Source organism: Aulostomus chinensis, chromosome 21 (assembly GCF_037954235.1).
Source record: "Aulostomus chinensis isolate RoL2024-O1b breed Wild chromosome 21, RoL_Achi_v1.0, whole genome shotgun sequence".
Lineage (NCBI taxonomy): Eukaryota > Metazoa > Chordata > Actinopteri > Syngnathiformes > Aulostomidae > Aulostomus > Aulostomus chinensis.
In genome coordinates this window covers 1,602,501-1,623,665 of record NC_141340.1, presented here as the reverse complement: position 1 = coordinate 1,623,665, position 21,165 = coordinate 1,602,501, and the positions used below count along the sequence as shown (strand labels likewise).

Below are 21,165 nucleotides of genomic sequence, written 5' to 3'. Positions count from 1 at the left end.
ATATTATCAACTCATAAAAAGTAATCATGTCTTATTATATTTTTATAAGGTCAAGTGAAGGAGACGCCCCAAACTTTCCCACACTCTTTATACATTTATTTTTCACCTCAGCAGTAGCAAAGTCAGTTAAAACAAGTCAACATACACACACACACCGAAATACATATTTGAACGTTAATAGTCAGTGACAACCTGAAACCCAGCTTCAAGAGTTTAAGCGAATCCCCAACCACGGCTTCTCCAAACAGAAAACTATCATCTTTGGGCACCGACTGATCCGAGCCTGAACTCGCAAGCAACACGTCCAGGGTTTCTTCTTGTTCCCTGAACTGCAATCAGAAAGTTACAAGGGTGAATAGAAATAGAAAAGTAAACCACTAAAGGTAATCAGGACCTCGCTGGTCCTGCTTCCTAGTCCACGACCCTGCAGACCAGTCTGACTCCTGGTCTGTCTGACTCCTCCGCAGGTTTGTTTATACGATAGTTCACACAAAAGGGTTCTTTGTCTTTGAAGCACTCAAAAATACGAGTCTTGAGCTCACAAAGGTGACTTTCCCTCCTGAATCACTTTTTTTTTTACTCTAAAATACAAAACTATTGCTTCAAGCTAAACGTACACGGCAGGCTCTTTCTACGTTCTGGAGTCAGAGCAGAAACACACCTTCGTGAGCTCAAGATTCCCATTGGTGAGAGCTTCAGAGGCAAAATACACTTCTTAGGGTGAAGTATCACTTTAAGGGGAAGCAGCTGTAAAAACTTTGTATTTGCTGTTCAAGTATCATAACATCAGTGCTTGGTCATCGTGGCATTCATGGTTACATATTAAACATACATACTGAACTCTCTGTAAGAACTGGTGTCACTGAGTTAGCAGGTCTGGAAAGTCACTCATCAACAAGTTTGATTTGTTTGCATAAAACAAAATTCATGAGGATGGTATCCGGTTCCTCGTAGTGTCTAAACTGCTGTAAAATTTGCACTGAGCTAAAAACAGGACATTTATAGTGCACATATATAAGAAAAAGAAGAACGGGAAAAACAAGAAACTAGTTTTGTGCGTATAGTAACAGGCCTGCGGTTAAATTATGAGTATCCACTCAGAAGGGTGCTCATCTTCAAACGTAAGTTGCTTCATAATTCAACCACTGGCCACACGTACGAGCTCTTAAATACCTCATTTAAAGTGACAAAGAAGAAGGGTTCAGGTCCATTAAGGTGCAGAATGCAGCAGAGATCTGAAGCAGAGGGAGATGCGGATCACTTCTGGTTATGTAGTCTACCGGATTGAGTGGCGGCGCAGTGAAGGGGCGTGGTTTACTTTAGTGATCTCTGAGTCAAGGTCAGTGTTTGGCTGTTCCAGCCTAGCTGAGGGACTTGAGCTTAGCCCAGGGGTGGACCCCACGGACTTCCAGCGGCTCTTTGTCACTAAAGATGTAGCTGCACAGATCCTCCAGCGGTGGTTCTGGGTCTGCGATGGCGAACTGCGCTGCGTCCTCCACCTCCTTCCGGATCTCCACGTCAATTTCCTGTCAGGAGACGGACGAGTCAACGTGTTTCCTGATAGAAGCATGTGTGTGCGACCTGACTGGTGAAGGTGAAGACACACCTGTGACTGAATGTGTTGCATTCGCTCACCTTCAACTCCTCTGCAGATACCATGTTGTTGCTGAGCAAGCGCTCCTTCAGCAGAGAGATGGGGTCACTCTTGCTGCGCACTTCCTGGATCTCCTCCCGTGTGCGGTAGCTGCAGGAAGTTACATCACAGTTAGGACCAGAGTTTTGGCTTCGACCCTAAAAACTGAATCCCACAAGTTTCTCCACTCACCCACACTCACCTGACACCGGGGTCACTCATGCTGTGTCCATGGTAACGGTAGCACTGCAGCTCCATCACAATGGGACCCTGGAAGACACAAGGGGTCATTGCCTGGCTAATTAGCTTCCACCACCAGCTACCGTCTCTCAAGGGACCTTCACTGTGTCTGGATGTTATAAAGGAAACTACACGCGTGTATGCGACCACATCCCTGTGGCAGAAATCAGAACATGAAACAGCAGAGAGATTCCAGAGCAGCTCGGCTCACCTTCCCTGATCGACAGTAATCTGCCGCGAACTTGACAGCCTCTCGGACACACAGGACATCCATCCCATCCACCTACGAGACCACAAACACAGCAAAAACAAATTACCATGACGACAAATTACAGAGGATGTTTCTTCCAGCGGCCACTCAGGAGTGTGTGCAGTATCATACATGAGCATCAGACCGCTGTATGCATGCTCACACCTGCAACTGCCAGGACAGACCCTCAGCCCCATCCTGTTATAGTCTGGGTCCGTACCAGCAGGCCAGCTACGGCGTACGGCCGACACGCTGCAGCTGCTGCCCAGGACCCCCCGGGTCTTAGTGACATCACACACGAAGGAGGAACATGAAGGTTCTGTGTCTCACTCTGAGTCCAGGAATGAAGTCCCCTCGCTTGTAGTAGTCGGTGCAGGCTGCCGCTCTCTCCACGGACGTGCCCATCCCATACTGGTTGTTCTCGCAGATGAAAATACACGGCAGCTTCCAGAGGGCGGCCATGTTGAAGGTCTCGAAGAGCTGCCCCTGATCCGAGAGGACAGCGGTGAGTGTCCGTCAGTGGCTACGCAAGCAGCGTTTCTGTTTGCATGAAGTCATTGTCGAGAACAATATCAAAGCGCGTGGCGTATTCTGATCTGAGTCGCGGCTGAAGTGTGAGCAGACATGTTCACAGCTCAGCCCTCTACTCTGTCCCAGCAGAGGTTTTGCGACACGTCAAACTGCTTTAAACAAAGTTCTCAAGTCATTTATCAGCAGGAAAATGGGTCAGTCATGATGGCTTCAGGTCCAATTCTGGAAGAAGCTGATGCAGAACACTGTGGTGTGTGTGTGTGTGTGTGTGTGGGGGGGGTATTTACCTGATTGGCCGCTCCATCTCCGTACAGCGTGACACACAGCTCTTTGGTGCCTTTGTACTGGCAGGCCAGAGCGATGCCGGCTCCCAGTGGAACCTGGATGGTAAACAGCACAACTCAGATCATGACAGACTCCTGACACAACATCACCACCATCATCATTTCATCATAACGAGCCCGAGACTACAGCCACCCCTGGCAACAACGGCTGTCGTCTCCTTGTTGGCGAGCCCCCTACAGCCGTACTGGATCGAGCACGTTAGAACCGCCCCCTCATGTTCTTTCCACACCGCTCCAGGTCTGTTAACCAGGTGTGAACATGGACCCAAACAACATGAGGAGCAGGAATGGATGGGCGAGTGCTGTTGTTATAGCTAAATGCTAACAGCCTCATGCCGTCAAAGCCTCATCACCGTATTTTGGATGTAAACATTAATTGGCATAAAACATACAGCACAAATATCTGGGAACATGAAGTATTTGGTCCCAATTTGGGTTTGAAGCGACCAGTGTTCACCTGTGCTCCCACAATGCCGTTCCCACCATAGAAACATGGTGCATACATGTGCATTGATCCTCCCTTTCCTTTGGCCACGCCTCCTTTACGACCTGAGGGGGTGACAAAGGTGAGAGGTGCTGTGGGTATGGCAGGGGTACCGTTCATTCATGCGTTTTCCTGCTTTAGAAGCCCCTCACCTGTGAGCTCGCACAGGATATTTTTGATGGGCACGCCGCGGGTGAAGGTGAATCCGTGGGCGCGGTAGGCGGTGATCAGGTGGTCAGTCTGGTTAATAGCTGCCTCGATGCCTACGGCACAAGCCTCCTGTGGAAGACAAATCCCAGCTCTGACCACCATGACGATGACGTCTGTTTACAAGATCAGCATGACTCGATGTTCTGACCTGCCCGTCATACAAGTGACAGAATCCCCGGATGATCTTCTGCTTGTAGAGCTGGTCTGCTTTCAGCTCCATGCGCCTGATGGTCTGCATGGTGCGGTAGTACTGCAGGCCCTGCTCCCGCGTCACCTCCGCCTTCACAGAAGGCCCCTCCTCCAGACGGTGCAGGTCGCATTTCTGGTTGGGAAGGAGGCCGATTGTAAACATTTAAAAACGACCATGAAAACTGAGCTCGTGCTCCAGTCAGACCAGTACCAGGGTCAGACCATGTGACCATAGGAAGGGGTGTCAAGAGTCAGATCGTTGTACTTCAGACTCTCCTTCTGAGAAACCCTCCACAGGTTGTGGTCCTGGGGGGGTGCATACGTATATACATGCATGCATACATACGTATATACATGCATACGTGCATGCGTATATACATATATACATGCATATGGATATGTATATACGCATGCATGTATGCAGTGATGTTGGTAGGTACGCGTCCTGCGTCCCTGACGCATTAAAATATGACAGGACGCAGTAAATTCACTATCCGCGCGTCCCAGGGACGCACCTCATTTTTCCCATGAAAAACCATCCATTGTGAACAACAACTTGTGTTAAAATCACAATCAGCAGTAAAAGAAACCTGCCGTCAGCGGACCTGACGAGCGCAGCTTCAACCCTTTGCGCATTAACTCAGCGCAGACATGATCCCCTTGAGTGTCGCGACATGCTAGTTTAGCCGCTACAACAACTACGGCGGATTTCATTTCAACAATTAAAGATACGAACTTCTTAGTAGTAAATAAATTCACGTTTCAACTGTTATATGCTGCGTTCACTCGACGGTTTAACGTCTAGGGGACGTGCTCTAACGAAATAAATACAAAATATTCCGGTGGTGGCCATGTGGCAATAACAAAATATACTTTGAATGGCGAAAAAAACATTTTGAACATACCTGCTAATTATAGCCATATCTTACCATACCACCAATGAGAGAGTTTAACACTACAATTTAAGCAATAGAAGAATATAAGAAATAGAAAGAAATACATTTTTTTAATTGGGGACCCATTGAATTTCCCAGGGACCCACGAGGTTGAAAACCTATCAACATGTCTATGCATGCATGCATGCATGCATGTATATACGCATGCATGCATGTATGTATATACGCATGCATGCATGTATGTATATACGCATGCATGCATGCATGTATATACGCATGCATGCATGCATGTATATACGCATGCATGTATATACGCATGCATGCATGCATGTATATACGCATGCATGCATGCATGTATATACGCATGCATGCATGTATGTATATACGCATGCATGCATGTATGTATATACGCATGCATGCATGTATGTATATACGCATGCATGCATGTATGTATATACGCATGCATGCATGTATGTATATACGTATGCATGCATGTATGTATATACGTATGCATGCATGTATGCATGTTGTATTTCTTCTGTAAGACTTCCATGTAGCTCGTGTTTTTCTATGCCCACAGCCTTGTACATCTACTTACTAACTGTTGTACTTGTCTGTTGAAAAATTGCACCAAAGGGAGCTGCACTCTAATTCCTTCGTATTCTACACAACAACAAAGGCTTTTGACCCCAGCACTGACAAGTAAACAGTGAATTGCCGACATATCAAATGGAGATGGTCTCAACTCACCTTGATGTCAAAGGTCACCTGTGGAGTGAAGTCAGCATAGGAGCGGGAGGCCACGACTCTGGCGCCCTGTTGACCGAGACGACGCCACACGTTATTCACTCAATATAAAACAAACAAACACACGCACGCGCACACACACACACACACACAAAAGTAAAAGCCACACAGATGGCGTGACGGCTGGCGTCCTGGTCACAGCAGGTGCGTGGGAGGTCAAGGGTGTTCTGGTGTTAGGGTTTCAGCTCCAGTGTTGACGGAAACTAAACCCCATCTAGCGCCGTTGTTTATATCGTGAGGGATGCCAACACCTGACTAATCTCCTACGCCACTGAAACTCAACGCTGCCTGTCACACGCCGTTCATGGTTGAACACAAAGACCAACGGCCTCAGTTTAGGGTCATTTAGCCTCCAACTTTCTGGCCAGAGACGCTCTGTCACACACCTTAGCTCGTTACGTCCTAACAGATCAGACAGAAATGTTACACATCATCACACTGAAATTTGAACAGAAAATCCAACGGACTTTAGGTGGAGGGAAGCACAGAGATTCTAACCTCCCATTGGACTACAAAATACCTCCCCCTGCACCGCTCTTTGAGATGGTCGTTTTACTCGAGTCTAATTGTCATAAATGAGGAAATATTTCTACCTTTCTACATGCATGATTATCACACCAATACAATAATTAGACATTTGTCCTGTCTGAATACGGCTGCGCCTGGAAGCAGCCAGCAGTTCTATAAATAAACGGTGCTGTCGTAGGTGTTCCAGTTTCAGAATGAACTGGATCAACAACTCGTTCTTGAGCTCATGAGGCTAAAAGGAGCAGGTAGAGAAGCTGTGCCAGAGGAGAAGCTCCTGGAGCAGCGGCCTCTGCTCAGTGTCTGATCAGTTTGGCTAATTTGCAGTGTCATTTCTGGAACTTGTTTTTGTTCAGTTTTACAGAATGAAGACAGAGTGAAGGTGGCGATGTCACTGCTAGTTCAGGAGGTTACCAGTTTAACAGCCTCAATGTCTTGTGTTAGCGAGCAGGCGGACATGGAGGACAACGCCACGCATCTTCTTACAGGGCTGGCTAGCGGGGCGGCCTGGACGCTAACTACCGGTGCAGCAGGTGCTCTAGTACTGACTGGTGGTGGTTTAGGTGGTTGCCGCTGGGTCTGTGCCAAGGCAGGCGCCGCTGGTGAGGTTAGATTGACGTACTCAGACAGGTCAATCAGCAACTGGGGAACACAGGAGCCAACCAATCAGAGCAGAGCAGAGCACAGCAGAGCAGGGGAGCTCTACAGAGCCTAGGATGAAGACACGTCTACAGGTGAGAAGAGGCAGAGACAGCAGCTACATGGAGGATGAACACAAACATGATGGCAGGATTCTAGAAGCTCAAATGGACACTGGACCGGCGCACTATTTCAGCAACGGCACAACATCCCTGAGCCTCTTCTGTCTCATTCAGAGAATCCCTGCATTCCCCTCTGGGTTCTACAGGTGGACCTGCTGGGTGGAGTCACTCCAGAATTAACCAGTTCAAATGTTTCAATGCTCAAACACAAACCTTATTTCATTCTTTTGTCTTCTTTCCAGCAGAGTTTAGCGTATGAAATAAATTCTATTGATCACCCACCACCTCTGACACACAAAATCTTTTTGCAAGGCCTATTTTTCTTAAAAAATAAAGTGTAAAAGTTAAAAAAAATCCAGATCATAACTAAATATCCCAGCCTGTTCCAGTTGATGACCGAGGCTGGCGGATGCATAGTTCTGCTGCTGAGCTCAGCGACTCTGACAGCTTAATGTTGTGCCAAAGTGAAATACTGCTGAGGAAAAAAGGCTTGACCACGCGAGCGCCGAGGCGCTGATGAGCAGTCAATCATAAAAACACGTTTGGAAGGGGCTTGTCAACTCAATAATCGAGTAGCAGAGCCTCGCCAGGAACACGGCCTCAAGGAGCCGAATCGCCTCTCCAGGTCACCTGATCAGTTCCAGGTGAGAGGTTAAGTATTCATGTTTGATTTCTTCTTTACATGAACCAGTTCCTATTTTACAAACACCACTTAGAGGAAAGAAGTGGAAGGACGTGAAGGAGAGGGGAGCAACGGGCGGCTTACCTCCGACACTGTTTGGGCTCCCTGGGATGGAGGCGAGGGGGGAGGGGCAGGGGAAAAAGAGAAGCAAGAAATAAATCGGGATGGTTGTGTATGCGTGTGTGAATTACAAGGAAGTGGAAGCAGGGGGAGGAGCTTGTTCAGCAGGGTTCCTACAATCACTTGTTCACACCAGAGGAGATGAACGAGGAGCGAACGGTCCCTCTGGCTGCCTGCAGAATTCTGAAGCGTTTACAAGCCAACCCACCGCGAACAACCGCCAGCCTCGAGTCACTACTTCTCCTGACATCAGAGTTCAGCAGTTTTAACGAGAAAACGCTCAACACGTTCCAAAATGAAAGACACGGTTTTAAATCTAAATCAGGAGTGAACCTGATAGAGAACGTAGTGATGTCATGAGGGCGTGTCTTCAGTCATGGGCTGGATTTGCTCTTCAGCATGTTAACAGGAACACGATGGAATATTCTGGAAGGAACTCATGTCCTGTTTAGAATGAGGTCAGGTCACTGCTGCTGATGTGAGCGAGGACGTTTACCATCACTGTTTACGGTCTCTACCGTTCGTTTAATTTGTTATGACACGTAAAAATGAGTCATCGGAGCTTTCGTGTATTTCAGGGAGTTCCAGGAGTCTCTAGAGGTCGAGGTTGCAGCACTGAGCCGATTCCCAGACCCTGAACGATATGAACGGCCAAAGAATGACGACTAAGATCAACACTCCCCCCACCGTCAAAGCTACATGCTACATTTGGAGAATCCAACACTAACATGTCGTTTACATGCCTCATCAAAGTAGGGCTATTATTGAGCGCGTAAATGTAGTGACTGGACCACATGGCGAGCTGGGTAACGCGACCACGGCTGGGACTAAGCGCGCTCACTGTGGGTTCACAAACTACTTTTCAGGAAGCGAACGACGCTCTCACGTCTCCCGGTGTGAACTTGTCATGTTCATCTTCACTGAAAACTTCCACAACAAAAGCAATATTTCATAGTGATTTAACTAAAAACAAACACTGGGCTTGTTTGGTTGAACAGTTTATTTAGTTTAGAGTAAAAAGCTAAACTTGTTTGGTGGTGTGTAGAAACCCTGCAGCCCCGACACACACGGGACATGCTGCTGGCAGGAGTGACACACGGACCCAGGACGCTCCAACATGCCATGACTGACAGATGCATGCTGGGTGGAAGCTGAGACTTAATCAGGCTTCTCTACTTTCACAACTTGAATTGTCACGTGTGAAAGGTTAAAGTTGGTTTCTACTTCAAAAATTCACTTTTGAAGGGTGAACATCACCGCGACTTCTCGTTTCAGGCAGACAGCTAGGAACCCTGGGTGAAGAGCGTTTCTGCAAAGCGGCTGTTTGTTTGTTTGTGAAGGAGAAACTAATCCTCCGTCCTGGAGCCAAACCCTTCTGTCTAACAGGATGTGGCGTTCCAGGCTTCACTCTCAGTGCAGGATGAGGGGCAAAGAGCTTTGAGAACAGGGCTATCAAGAAGGACCAGTGAGTTTGGCTTCAACTGTCGGCTCTAATTTCATCACGTCAGCAAATCTTTCCACTAAAGCAACGCAATAAAAATGAAAGTCGAATTGCGACACATTTTACGGAAGTTATCACTTCCGGGTTCTGTTTTACAGGGAGTTGAGCAGTCAGGTTGATGGTTGTTTAAAGTAAACGCTGAAATGTGTTGCATTAGTCTAACTAACTTGGAAGGCGCCGTCCTGTCTTACCATTGCACCCTCACGTGGGTGAGACACCCGAGTAATGAACACGTTTATCAGCCTATTTGACTCCAGTCTCCTTCAGTTGAAGCGAATTTTGAAGTGGAAACCACACTTGCAGCTGCTTGGTGTTGCATCTGATACCGGGCCGATGGTCGTATCAGCCCAATAGCAGCGCTGATATGACTACGACAGGGGTCGACTGGCGGTCAGTAACGGTTAAACGATGAGGAGCACGATGAGAACCCGCGTGTTTAAGGGGTCTTTTCCCACAGGCAAACAACACACGGAGAGGGCATGCAAACTACAAAGCAAGGGGCGATGTAGCCGGCCTGGCTAATCCGCTAGCCGCTCACAAGGTCAGCACCGAGTCCAACAACGCAAGCTAGCAGGCATGCAGCATAAACTAGCTGGGATTATCAGAAAGAGCCACCGGAGAACTCACCACATTCCTGCCTGTGATCCTGCAAAGTGCGTTAGAGATTATGGTTAACATGTTTTGCATGCTACTGGGCGACGGCCGGACTCAAAGAGGATTAATAACGAACGTTACTCGCCGTCGGACGTAAATTCCGTGTTAAAGTCCGCCCGGGTAATGAAACCGGTAGATGCAAGTCGTAGGAATTATTGGTTCCGCTGTCCGTTTTTGTTTTTTTTTTCTGCGAGATGATAGACATTTTTATTTTTAGATAATGTGGTTATTCATATTTTACTTCTCTTTATATATGTTTTCTTTCTTCTTTTTTGGAGGGCGCAGAACTGGCCGCTGTATCAGTGTCACGGCCTGGTTTGTTTTTGCATGACATAAGTTGATTCTGTTTTAGAGAAATACAGTGGAGAACTCTGATGATGAGTTTGGAGATCATTACTTAAAGTTTGAATTTTTTTACAAGTAAATTTCCTTGTCAAAATGTGAATTTGTAATTGATTTTCTCCACTTTCTCTTGACGGTTAAACTCATCCTTCAGCTTTCTGCCTAATTCTACAGTAGTTTTAGTAAATGAGTCTATTTTTCTTTCCTGACTTGTGTTTATTTAGGTTTGATGTGGTTTTGTGAGTTAACAATTGTTACATAGTAGTTGATATTTGTTATTTGAATCCAGTTAAAGTGCTTGCCAAAAGACAGAGGATGTTATTTGTTGGATGGTCAGGGAAAATCATATTGTTGTTCATAATGGTCTAGGGATGGTTTTGCAAAGGTTTTTTTCTATTTGGTAAATGTATTTATGTTGTGAACATCTTAAAATTTAAGAAGAAATGGCCAAAGTTGGGCCATAGGGCCCAAACATGGCCCCTTATAAGGTTTGATTTAGGCCATGATTTTGGAAATAGAACATTCATAAAATGATGATCGATGATTCTTCCTCCAATCAGCTGTCAGGCTTTCACCAGGAAAACGTCTGAAGGTTCACACCTCCTCTGTCAGTCTGCACTCATCGTTCACTGACTACATTCGTCCTTCTATCTTAGCACTGAGCTTTGCTGTGCGGTGCTTCATCCATGCTGTCATCAAAATATGTGTAAAATGAAACTAGCAAATGTGTATGTACTTACTTATTATCCTGTTTAGTATTTTATACTCTTCATATACACACACACACACACACACACACACACATATATATAACATATATATATATATATAAAACACACACACACACACATATATATATAGCACATATATATACACACATATTTCATATTTCAAACATATTTTTTTGGAATTATGTAAATCTCTCTTTATGCTGTCTTCTTTGTTTTTAGGTAAAATACTCTTTGTAGAATCCCAAGTAATTATTTTTGTCATGTTTTTGGGCTGAAGTGAAGACAGAAAGCAAAGGAGAGAGTGCTACACAAACAGAAGGCCTTTTCCTACAGAGTCGGTGTTCACTCTTGGCCGCGGCCCCCTTTGCTTTATCCAAAACGTGTTGCCCCCTGATTTAGAGTGTAATTACTGGATTTGCTGAGCAAGAACTGCTGGCCCCTTTGACCTCAGACCTCGCTAACAAGACAACAGGCCATTAAATATACAGCTTTTTTCCGTTGGACTTGAATGCGTCACGAAGATAATTTCTCACTGCAGCCAATGGCTTCGTACGGGGGCGGGGCTTAACAAACTCTGCGACCCTTGCAGATTTCCATTCATTTCGGTTCACAGCGTTTGTGTGGCTGTTCAGGGCCGAGTGACGCTGTTTGTTGTTTATTTACCGTGGCAGTTGCACCAAATGGAGCTGTTCCCTCCGCGCGCTCACACCTGAGCTGTCAGAGCAGGTTGGGGGGGGGGGCAGTTCTTGATTGACACCTGCCGAGGTGACGTCTATCCGAAATATAGAAAAAAAAAACACAACATGGCTTCACCGGTCCATTAAATAAACAAAACCGCCATGCAGTTATTGATAGGTTAGTAGCAGGGGAGGATTATCGATGTTTTTCGTGCCGGTGACGTGAATTTGACCACTGACAGGCGCCGCGGACAATGACGGGAAGTTCACGGTGATAAACAGTTACCAACGGTGCTGTCAAATCAGACGTTTTGCATTTTTATTCCCCTGACATCCGAGAGAACAAAGGGAACCTGTCCACATGTCCCTGCAGCAGGGCCCCTGGCCGAGCAGCGCCTCCCATTGGTTGATACCGCGATAAGGGCAGCCAATCGCGGGTGTTCACACTGAAGGAATCTTACGTCGGTTTCTCTGATTGGCTCCAACGTTTGGCGCCTCTTGAATCCACCGCAGTCGTAGTGGGCGGCGAGTGAGAGACCGAGGAGCCGGCCCGAGGCGGAAACATTGAAATCACGCTGTTTTCACGCAGGCTGGAATTAAGCACCGTTTTGTGCTGTAGCCGGACCTAAAAGGGGCGAGATCGGGCTTTGTGAGCGCCGGCTCCGGGTGTTTACAGCCGGCGTCGCGTCAGGTGAAGCGCTCCCTCCTCCGGCGCTAACCGCTCTCTAGCCGCCGAGCTAACCTCACAGCTAGCCGGAACACGGAGCGAGCTAATCCCCAACACAAAGGACGACTTTGCCCGTGTTTCCTAGCTTGTATCACCCCGTTGGATGAAGGCTGAGCCCCGCACACAGGTAAGACGTGCCGGTGTTGCTGTCTGCATTCTGTGGCAACTCGATCTGATACTCGATGGCTTGTAGATGTTGGTGTCTTTATGAAAGTGTTAGCTAGCTCGTTGGTCGTCGAGTCAAATTATACATCCCTTTCAGACCCCCCCCCCCCTAAACATGTCTACTTTACGAGCTTTAGTTCTTGTGGAGAAAACCGCGGCGGGAAACGGAGCGAAATGTCCCCAAGGTGGAGTGGTCGGTGTCCGAGGGAAATTGACTTCGAGGGGACAAACTTGCCAGCGCCCACCGGCAGGCTATCGTTAGCTGCTGCTGCTGGCTGAAGCTAACTCCTACCATGGTGGTCCTGGACGCCCATGAAATCAGCCCGAGTTTGCCTTCTAAACTTCGGAGCTGCGCCGAGGTGGATGTCCGTGGCTGGCTGGAGGCGGATTCTCTTGAACAGCCTGAGTTGGGCGTCTCAAAGCCACGACCCCCCTTCGTAGCTGGTCCTAAAACGTTCGGTGAATCTTACAACACCAACGGATCCATCTCGTGTTAGGGACCGACTTACTGGGCCAATTATGAAAATTAAAGATGTTCTGTTTCTGAATAATGAGCGAGCACAGACTCATCAGACCAAGACAATGTCGTGCCGTATTTTACGCCACCAGGATCTGTCCACACCAACGGTGCCCGGATGTGATCCTGCTTCTCTGATTCGAAGCTCTGTTGAAAACAAATTGGACGTTGAAACACGAAGGAAAGCATGAATGAAGAATGTGGCGGTTTTCACTGTTGATGCGGGATGTCGATGCTGTATTTTGCTGCTGTTGTCTTGGTTCACCACTTTGCTGATTATTTTCTGGATTAACTGATGAATCTTTTAGTCATAGAAAATTAGGGCGGGGGGTCATCAGTGACATGTTGAACAGTCAGCGGGTAGGTGAGACTAAGTTTGGCAAGGAGCAGGTGTACTTGGTGCGCTGCCCCTACTGTAGTGAGTCAAAGTGAACAGACTGCAGCAGCATGTCTCCATGACAGCCAGTTGATTCGTCTAACAGGAAGTGGGAGATTCTGCTGGACCAGACTGGTAGGCAGCGACTCAGGCGGCCGGCAGATGGATCTTGCACACTGACAGAAGGCTAGAGAAAGACGAGAGCGCACGTTCACATTTCCTGTACAGTTTCCTTCTGTAATTTTGAAAATGGGGGTTCTTGTTTCTGGCACCTGAACCATCCCTGATAAGACTCACTGCTGACTGCAAGTGACATTTGTGTGTCGGCGTGATGAGAGCTGTATTCTACAAGGCAAATGATTGGAAAAGAAGCGGAAAAAAGCAAAGACGGGTGACTCATGGACGAGGCGTTTTGTGAAAGTGACTCCCACAGCTTCACTTATCGCTTCTGATGTGGTGAACATCAGAACTCAGAGGCGTTTCCCTCCATAAAGTGTGTGTGTGTGTGTGTGTGTGTGTGTGTGTGTGTGTGTGTGTGTGTGTGTGTGTGTGTGTTGATTGGAGCATTCGGCCTCACTGTTGTCTTCCCTGCTGTTCTGTCCTGAACAGCGTGACGGTCAATAACAGCCAACCTCGTCCGCTTTGTTAATGCAACACATGAAATACAAACCAAGCAATGCAGTCAGACTCAGGTTGATTACCAGGTTCATTCTGGACACGGTACTGGAATGTGTCTGTAATCGGTGCCAGATAAACACATTGACTTTGAAACGCACAACAAGAACAAATGGACTAGGCAGGCAGGTTCATCCTCACAGCTGATGATGGTGTGTAGTTTGAGCAGTTTTCCTCTCTGTTGTGGTGTGTACTTGTGTCTCGGAGGCCACTGGACCTCTCCAGCTCCTGTTTAAATCCACCGTCCTATAATACCCACACAGTAAACTCCTCCTCTTGCAGCTTTATTCACAACATCTCAAGATGAGTCATACCCCAAGCATCTGCTCTCTGCAGGTTTCTCCGGGTCAGTGCAAAAAAAGCTTCCATACAACAGCTGAACTCAGGAGACCTCATGGAGGCGTGCGCCGCTCGCCTCTAGCAGGGTCCAGGGAGGCCCAGATCAGCGTCTGCGTGATCTGGTTATCATGGCTCAGTCGTGACATAAATGATAGATCACCATTTCTGCTAAATGTGGGTGATTTGTGTCATGAAATCATGAAGTGTGTGTGTTGTTTCCTTCTCCATGCTTTGGCAAATGGCTTCACCTCTGAGGTCCAGCAGGAAGTTGTTTAGCATTTTAGAAACCTTGAAATACCTCAGTCTTTCTTTTTCTTCCTCATACAGAGAGTGATGCATGAACATGTGTGGAAGGATCAGTGTTCACACACACACAATGATCAGAGAGAGATCAATTACTGATGTCACATTTCAACCTACTTTTACTGCTCTAAGGCCAGTAGTTGGTCATGGAAGCACTTCTCAACTTCCTGCCCAGGCCTAGGCTGCTGTTTCAGAGCTCATCCCTGACACAATCACTTCCCGTTGGACTACAAACGTACCTCATCCCTGTGCTACCTTATATGGGCCTGTTGAAGAGCTCATGTTCCGCGTGGGAGCAGTTGCTCACCTGCAGGTTTAGCCATGCTGATGGCAGTAATGCCTGAACCAGAACCTGTCTTTAGGAAAACCATTCTGCCTGAAAACTGTGTTTTTCTATAATCTCATCGATGAAAGCCCAGAATGAGATGGATGGTAGAGGCTGAATATGACCTCAGCTGGCACCATAGCAGGGACAAGAATGACCCCCCCTCCTGTGTGGTGGCAGGTTGATCATGGTGCTGACTGGGAAGCGTTCAGAGAAGGGCCCCGCCTGCTGGAAGAGGAGGGTGAAGTCTGTGTACATGAGGCTGCGGCAGCTCAAACGCTTCAGACGAGCCGATGAGGTCAAGGTTGGTCCACAGACCTTTCACTCGCCGCACGTTCCCTCGGGGGCTTGTTGTTCTTTACAGCTGATGTGAGGTCATTCTTTCAGAGCATGTTCAACACCAACCGTCAGAAAATCATGGAGCGGACTGACATTCTGAACCAGGAGTGGAAGACCAGGCGGATCCAGCCCGTTCACATCATGACGTCGGTGGGCTCGCTGAGAGGCACCAGAGAGGTCGGCGCCGCTCCCTTGACTGTCACATAGTTGACCTTTTTGTCCCAGCTGTTCTAAATGTCCCGTCATCCTCAGTGCACAGTGGACAGCGGTTTCTCTGAGTTCCAGAGGCAGGTCATCCCGCTGAAGACGCTCAACGCCGTGGCCTCCGTCCCGGTCATGTACTCCTGGTCACCACTGCAGCAAAACTTCATGGTACGATGATTCCAGCGCGTTGTTGGTATCTGCAGGTGGCAGGTCAAGCGTGTTTGGGGAAGCGTCTGAGTGACGCCCTGGCGTGTGGAAATAATCAAGTCAACCTTTGCAGCCCTATGTAGTTGTTATGATTGTGTTTTTCTCCATAAGGTTGAAGATGAGACGGTGCTTCATAACATCCCTTACATGGGGGATGAGATCCTGGACCAGGACGGCACCTTCATCGAAGAGCTCATTAAGAACTATGACGGCAAAGTCCACGGAGACAGAGGTGTGTGCCCCCCCTTTGCTCCTCACAAACATCAAGCAGGAGTCTTTGGTGAATAGTAACTGATGTGATGTCTTTGGACGGAGGACATGCAGGCACTCCTCCATCTGGCTGGTTCTTTAACTCCTTTGCAAAGGTAAACACTGAGGCGCATGTGGGAAGTTGAAGTTGTGAGTTGAGTCAAGTAAAAATGAGCTCAGCTAGCTTGTCTGCTCCCAGTCACTGGGGTTGGCTAACACTTCTGCTGAACTGAGACTGAATCGGGCGCTGTGATCAAGACGCAGCGACTTCGTTTGAGTGGGGGAGGCACACGAGAGCTGTGGAGGCTGGCAGCAGTCGCACCACGGCCCACAAGAGTCAAATGATTGACAGATGCTGCGAGATTCCGCCTCAGTGGCGAATCGTTTAAGCTAGAGCTCGGACGTCAACAGGAAGAAGCACATAATTATTGTGCTGTGTTGGAGCGTTCTGCTGTTTCCTGAGCACCAGAGACGTGGCTGCAGCTGATGCTGCTCAGCGATAGCAGTCACCCACCTTGGGTTTGAGGAGAGGAAACGGAGGAAGAGGTCTGTGTTGGCGTTGAGAATTTTCTCCCTCTCTGATTGTTCAACAGGACCTTTTTAATAGGCCTGTGTTGGTCGTTGCTGTCAAACCTGGAAGGAGACAAGCAGATCAGGCTAATTTACAACTGGCAGACGTGACGTTAGTGGGAGGAGTTTTCCCCCACAGGCCAGATCACCTGGTCAATACGGACGTCAGTGATTCAACACGATCACTCGCTGGCTGTTCCTCAGCAACTTGAAACTCAAGTGTTGCCTCACAGCTGGATGAGTTCATGTTGAAGGTTCTTGATTGTGAGCTGGATCACAACACTGTAGCTGTTGTTTCTGGAGGATCCTGCTGTTCTGACCATCCTGATTGGAAGTGTTGGGTGACGCCCGGCGTGGCGCCTGACAGCAACCAAAGCGTGGATTCTGCTGGTTGTCTGGTGGATCTCCATCTGGGCTGAAAGCAACTTAGGCAGTTAAGTTTGTGTGTTTTATAAAAAAAAAAAAAAAAGTATCAAACATTGACTTTTCACTGCTGTTAGTAAAACCTGGGGGGGGGCAATGTAACTACTACTGCCTCTGGTTAAAGACACTTGTGGCCCGTCTTGTCTTGGCAGAGTGTGGTTTCATCAACGATGAGATCTTCGTAGAGTTGGTCAGCGCTCTGGCTCAGTACAGTGACAACGAGGATGATGAGGAGGAGGAAGAACAGGACTTCAAGGTCGACAAGATGGACATGTGTGACAGCAAGGACCATCCAGAGGACCCCCGCAAGGACGGCCTCCTCAACGAGAGTGAGTGCATCACTGGAACGCTGCACCTCTGCTAGTTGGCTCCATCGGCTGCTCCCGCGCCTGGCTGGGCGGAGACACGCCGGCTCCGCTCATGTCCACGGTTGAGTTTGAAAGAAGTGATCGCAGCAGGGGAAGCAGTTCCCTCAAGTACATGCCGTCAAATACGCTCACATACATTCAGATAGGCTGCAGTCAAATGAAAGTGAGAAATGACATCCATTCAAACGCTCAGCATTTGGTGAGGGGACTCTGGGAGGAGTTCTCCCCGTGTGACCGTGTGTCTCGTCTCCAGGCCGGTCCAGCAGCGATGGCACCAAGAAGTTCCCCTCTGACAAGATTTTTGAAGCCATCTCATCCATGTTCCCCGACAAGGGCTCCACGGAGGAGCTGAAGGAGAAGTACGTGGGCTGGTTTGTTTCGATCTTGTACTGTTGGCCTGAATCCCTCTGGAGACAGACGCTAAACGTAACGTCAGCGCAAACAGAAGCTGTTGTCATGGAGATGTTTATTCTGTTTCACGTTGACAACAGAAAACTAGAGATTCTTTTCATGGGGTTTGTTGCAGTTGCATGAGGGAACAAAACCAGAAAGTGGCTGTTGGCCTGTGTTGGTGTCCAGCCATGATGTCAGTCGTATCGGTGAACCTCTGGTTGGAGATCGTGGCGTCTGCTTCTGGTTCTTTTGTTGATCAGCGGTCAAACTGGTGTCGACCCTTCTGCCGTGTGTTCAGGTACAAGGAGCTGACAGAGCAGCAGCTGCCTGGCGCTCTTCCACCTGAATGCACGCCGAACATCGACGGGCCCAACGCTCGCTCCGTGCAGCGAGAGCAGAGCCTGCACTCCTTCCACACCCTGTTCTGCAGACGCTGCTTCAAATACGACTGCTTCCTTCACCGTTCGTACACACACACACACACACACCTCTGACGCAGCCATGCGTAACAGGCTGAAGACACCTAAACGGTTTTCTCCTCCTCCAGCATTCCATGCTACTCCAAACACATACAAGCGCAAGAACCTGGAGAACCTGGTGGACAGTAAACCCTGCGGCATTGACTGCTACATGTACCTGGTGCAGGTGGGTCAGCGACCATCAGACATCTGAGCGGGAAGATTTGAAAAGAAACCAAATGCCGATGCCATTTGTCTCGACTGTCCGTGTTGTTGCAGGTTTTCGGGGTTAAATTCAAAAACTGCTCGCCAAACATTTCTTTGAAATCTCTGCCTTTGAACATGATGTCAGGGGTTGGAGATGAAAGCTGTCCTCAGATCATGAGAACAACAGCTGCTATCTTCATTTTTAAAGCTAGCAAGTAGAACAACGTAAGAAGGAAGGGGTGGAAGGCCCTGGTGGGGAGTGGAACCACAGATTGAACAACCTGCCCTGAGTGTCAGTCTCGAGTGTTCTGCTGCTGTGGTGTGAATGACGAGCAGTTCTTCCTGTCTTGTTATGATTTTCTTGAGGCTGTGATGTACTTTAAACTGTACTCATAAGAAATGGAAACAAAACTACAGTTTTTTTTTCTGCTGTACTCTTTTGTCTACTGCGTCGTGTCCTTGTGTACCGGGACAGTGACTGTAGTCCAGTCACCCGGTGGAGCTGCGAGCTTGAACTCACTCACTGTTGTGCTGGGGTCTCTCAGGACGGGATAGTGAGGGAGTACCCTGCAGGCGTGGTCGCTGAGCGCGCCAAGACACCCTCCAAACGCACGGTGGGCCGCCGCCGAGGACGACTGCCCAACAGCCGGCCCAGCACGCCAACAGTCTCGTCAGAAACCAAAGACACTGACAGCGACCATGAAGGCAGCAAAGATGACGATCGGGACAACGACAAAGACGATGAGGACAAGAAGGATGACAACACCAGCAGCTCAGGTAAGATTGGACCCGCCTCTTCCTCACTGTGGTGGCGTTGCGGTCTGCTAACGTGGTTGTATGGTGTATTTGTGAAGAGGGTAACTCGCGGTGCCAGACTCCAGTGAAGATGAAGCTGACAGGGGAGGTGGAGGTGGTGGAGTGGAGCGGCGCCGAGGCCTCTCTGTTCAGGGTACTCATCGGGACGTACTACGACAACTACTGCGCCATCGCACGGCTCATTGGCACCAAGACCTGCAGACAGGTGAGTGGATGCTAGCGCCTTAGCGTGTAGCACTCGTGGCTGATTTCTGCCTGACTGTTGGGAGGGAAGCTAAAGATACATCAATGGCAAATGCTGGTTCCCAGTTTTTAAAAATAAACTCGGAAATGTAGCAACAGAAATAAAAAAACAACAACTGCTTAAACGAAACATGAACTTGAATATTATTGAGATGTTTAAGACTGTTTCCAAGTTTAAGCTGCTAAATGCTGCTGTGTTTTATGTGTAGAGAAAGAAGTTGATTTTCCTCAAGAGTGTTGGAAAATCGTAGAAGTGCATTTTTATGGATCGCGCACAAACAAATGGAGACTGGAGTGCCTTCCAGGTCCAGGTGGGTGGAGCTGTCTCTGGCTCCAGGGCTAACCACTAGCAGCTAACTACTCTCACTTGATACACGTTTAGCAGTGGAGCGTCAACAACTGCGAGAGGCCGATGATGGCCAGTAAAATGGGCGAGCCTGGGTTCCAGTTAAATCTAATCTTATTAGTTGAATCTAGACTAATCCAGTAGCATACGTGCATTGTCCTCCTGGACGCCATCGCCGTGTCAGAACAATTTACCTTGACAGTGAAAAGCAGAGCAGTTCGTGCTGAGTCGTCCCTTCTGAAAGAGGAAAGTAGCTTCGTGAAACCTGGGATTTATTCAGGCTCAGCACACCGGTGTGAAACTGGTTCTGACAGAAGTTTTCCACTGCCGCCGTCATTGCTTTCTCGCTCTGCTTCATTTCCAAGTGAACGATACGGCAAAGCCAAACGCTAACAGCTAGCAGGTCAGCAAGGCTCGTCATCAGCCCCACGCAGGCTGCAGGCAGATGGCTCAGACTTTACTGGTTCCCAGTCCGTCTGTGGATGCCAGTAACATGAAAGGAGATGAGTTTGTTTTATTTCTACTCTTTATAAGAAGCGCCAATAATGAAGGAAGCAGAACCCCCCTGTTCCCAGTTAGAATCCTGTGTCCCTGTAAGCGAGTCTAACAATGGATGACTCATCCTGCAGTCAAGGGCGTGGACTGATGTGGCATCCAATGAACATCTGAAGAGGCTGTCTGAGGTGTAGTCTTATGATGCTGGTCCAGATTTGTTAGCCAAGGGCTAACAGGACGTAGCTGGTTGCTCTGCGCACTCAGCACTGATCGTCAGGGCTCTGAGTGTCGTAGCTTCAAGATGCTACAGGAAACGTATGAATACCAGACCGACGTGGTGACGTTCTCTGCTGTGTCCTGCAGGTTTATGAGTTCAGGGTCAAGGAGTCGAGCATCATAGCTCGCGCGCCAGCTGAAGACGAGGACACGCCCCCTAGAAAGAAGAAGAGGAAGCACAGGCTGTGGGCCACTCACTGCAGGAAGATCCAGCTGAAGAAAGGTCAGAGTTCCCCTCTTCGCCTTCTTTCCCCGCCTCCACAGGGAGAGAACAGCACACCTGGTAGATTGAGGCTGTTTGCAAATGTGTGACGGGGCCTTTCATCTCCCCACAGACGGCTCGTCCAATCACGTCTATAACTACCAGCCATGTGACCACCCACGCCAGCCGTGTGACTCCTCCTGCCCTTGTGTCACTGCTCAGAACTTCTGTGAAAAATTTTGCCAGTGCAGCTCAGAGTGTAAGAGCACACACACGCACACACGACGCCGTGTCGTCAGCAGGATAGCATTCGTTTGGTTCTTGTCAAGTTCATGTTTACTTAGCTTGGCTATTTTTTACCTTTA

General features: G+C 48.4%; 2 protein-coding genes across 2 annotated transcripts in view; one reads left to right on the top strand and one right to left on the bottom strand.

The window, feature by feature from the left end:
- Positions 1-81: 81 nt before the first annotated feature.
- Positions 82-9,953, bottom strand: pdha1b (pyruvate dehydrogenase E1 subunit alpha 1b). The gene is made up of 13 exons (XM_086191488.1): positions 9,801-9,953; positions 7,637-7,657; positions 6,596-6,751; positions 5,528-5,593; positions 3,841-4,014; positions 3,635-3,761; positions 3,456-3,547; positions 2,942-3,034; positions 2,454-2,609; positions 2,085-2,156; positions 1,836-1,903; positions 1,636-1,744; positions 82-1,526 (listed from the first exon to the last, which is right to left on the bottom strand). The coding sequence occupies exons 1-13, from the start codon at positions 9,858-9,860 to the stop codon at positions 1,362-1,364; spliced, it is 1,359 nt and encodes a 452-aa protein (XP_086047614.1). The 5' UTR covers positions 9,861-9,953; the 3' UTR covers positions 82-1,361.
- Positions 9,954-12,047: 2,094 nt separating this feature from the next.
- Positions 12,048-21,165, top strand: part of ezh2 (enhancer of zeste 2 polycomb repressive complex 2 subunit) — an 11,216-nt gene continuing 2,098 nt past the window's right edge. Inside the window, exons 1-13 of the mRNA XM_086191606.1 lie at positions 12,048-12,431; positions 15,185-15,308; positions 15,392-15,520; positions 15,596-15,715; positions 15,866-15,986; positions 17,149-17,325; positions 17,618-17,723; positions 18,056-18,219; positions 18,305-18,402; positions 18,968-19,199; positions 19,277-19,443; positions 20,686-20,821; positions 20,934-21,059. Of these exons, the coding sequence (XP_086047732.1) occupies positions 15,192-15,308; positions 15,392-15,520; positions 15,596-15,715; positions 15,866-15,986; positions 17,149-17,325; positions 17,618-17,723; positions 18,056-18,219; positions 18,305-18,402; positions 18,968-19,199; positions 19,277-19,443; positions 20,686-20,821; positions 20,934-21,059 (1,693 nt within the window). The 5' untranslated portion in view covers positions 12,048-12,431; positions 15,185-15,191. The remainder of the gene's footprint in view (positions 12,432-15,184; positions 15,309-15,391; positions 15,521-15,595; positions 15,716-15,865; positions 15,987-17,148; positions 17,326-17,617; positions 17,724-18,055; positions 18,220-18,304; positions 18,403-18,967; positions 19,200-19,276; positions 19,444-20,685; positions 20,822-20,933; positions 21,060-21,165) is intronic.

What these genes read in the sequence shown, in the direction of transcription:
- pdha1b (XM_086191488.1), bottom strand. Translation starts at nt 9,860, where the DNA reads ATGCAAAACATGTTAACCATAATCTCTAACGCACTTTGCAGGATCACA. An exon ending in AGGTGACCTTTGACATCAAG is followed by an intron (nt 4,015 to 5,527) that starts GTGAGTTGAGAC and finishes CTTCCCAACCAG; the next exon opens with AAATGCGACCTGCACCGTCT. An exon ending in TATCTGCAGAGGAGTTGAAG is followed by an intron (nt 1,527 to 1,635) that starts GTGAGCGAATGC and finishes GTCTCCTGACAG; the next exon opens with GAAATTGACGTGGAGATCCG.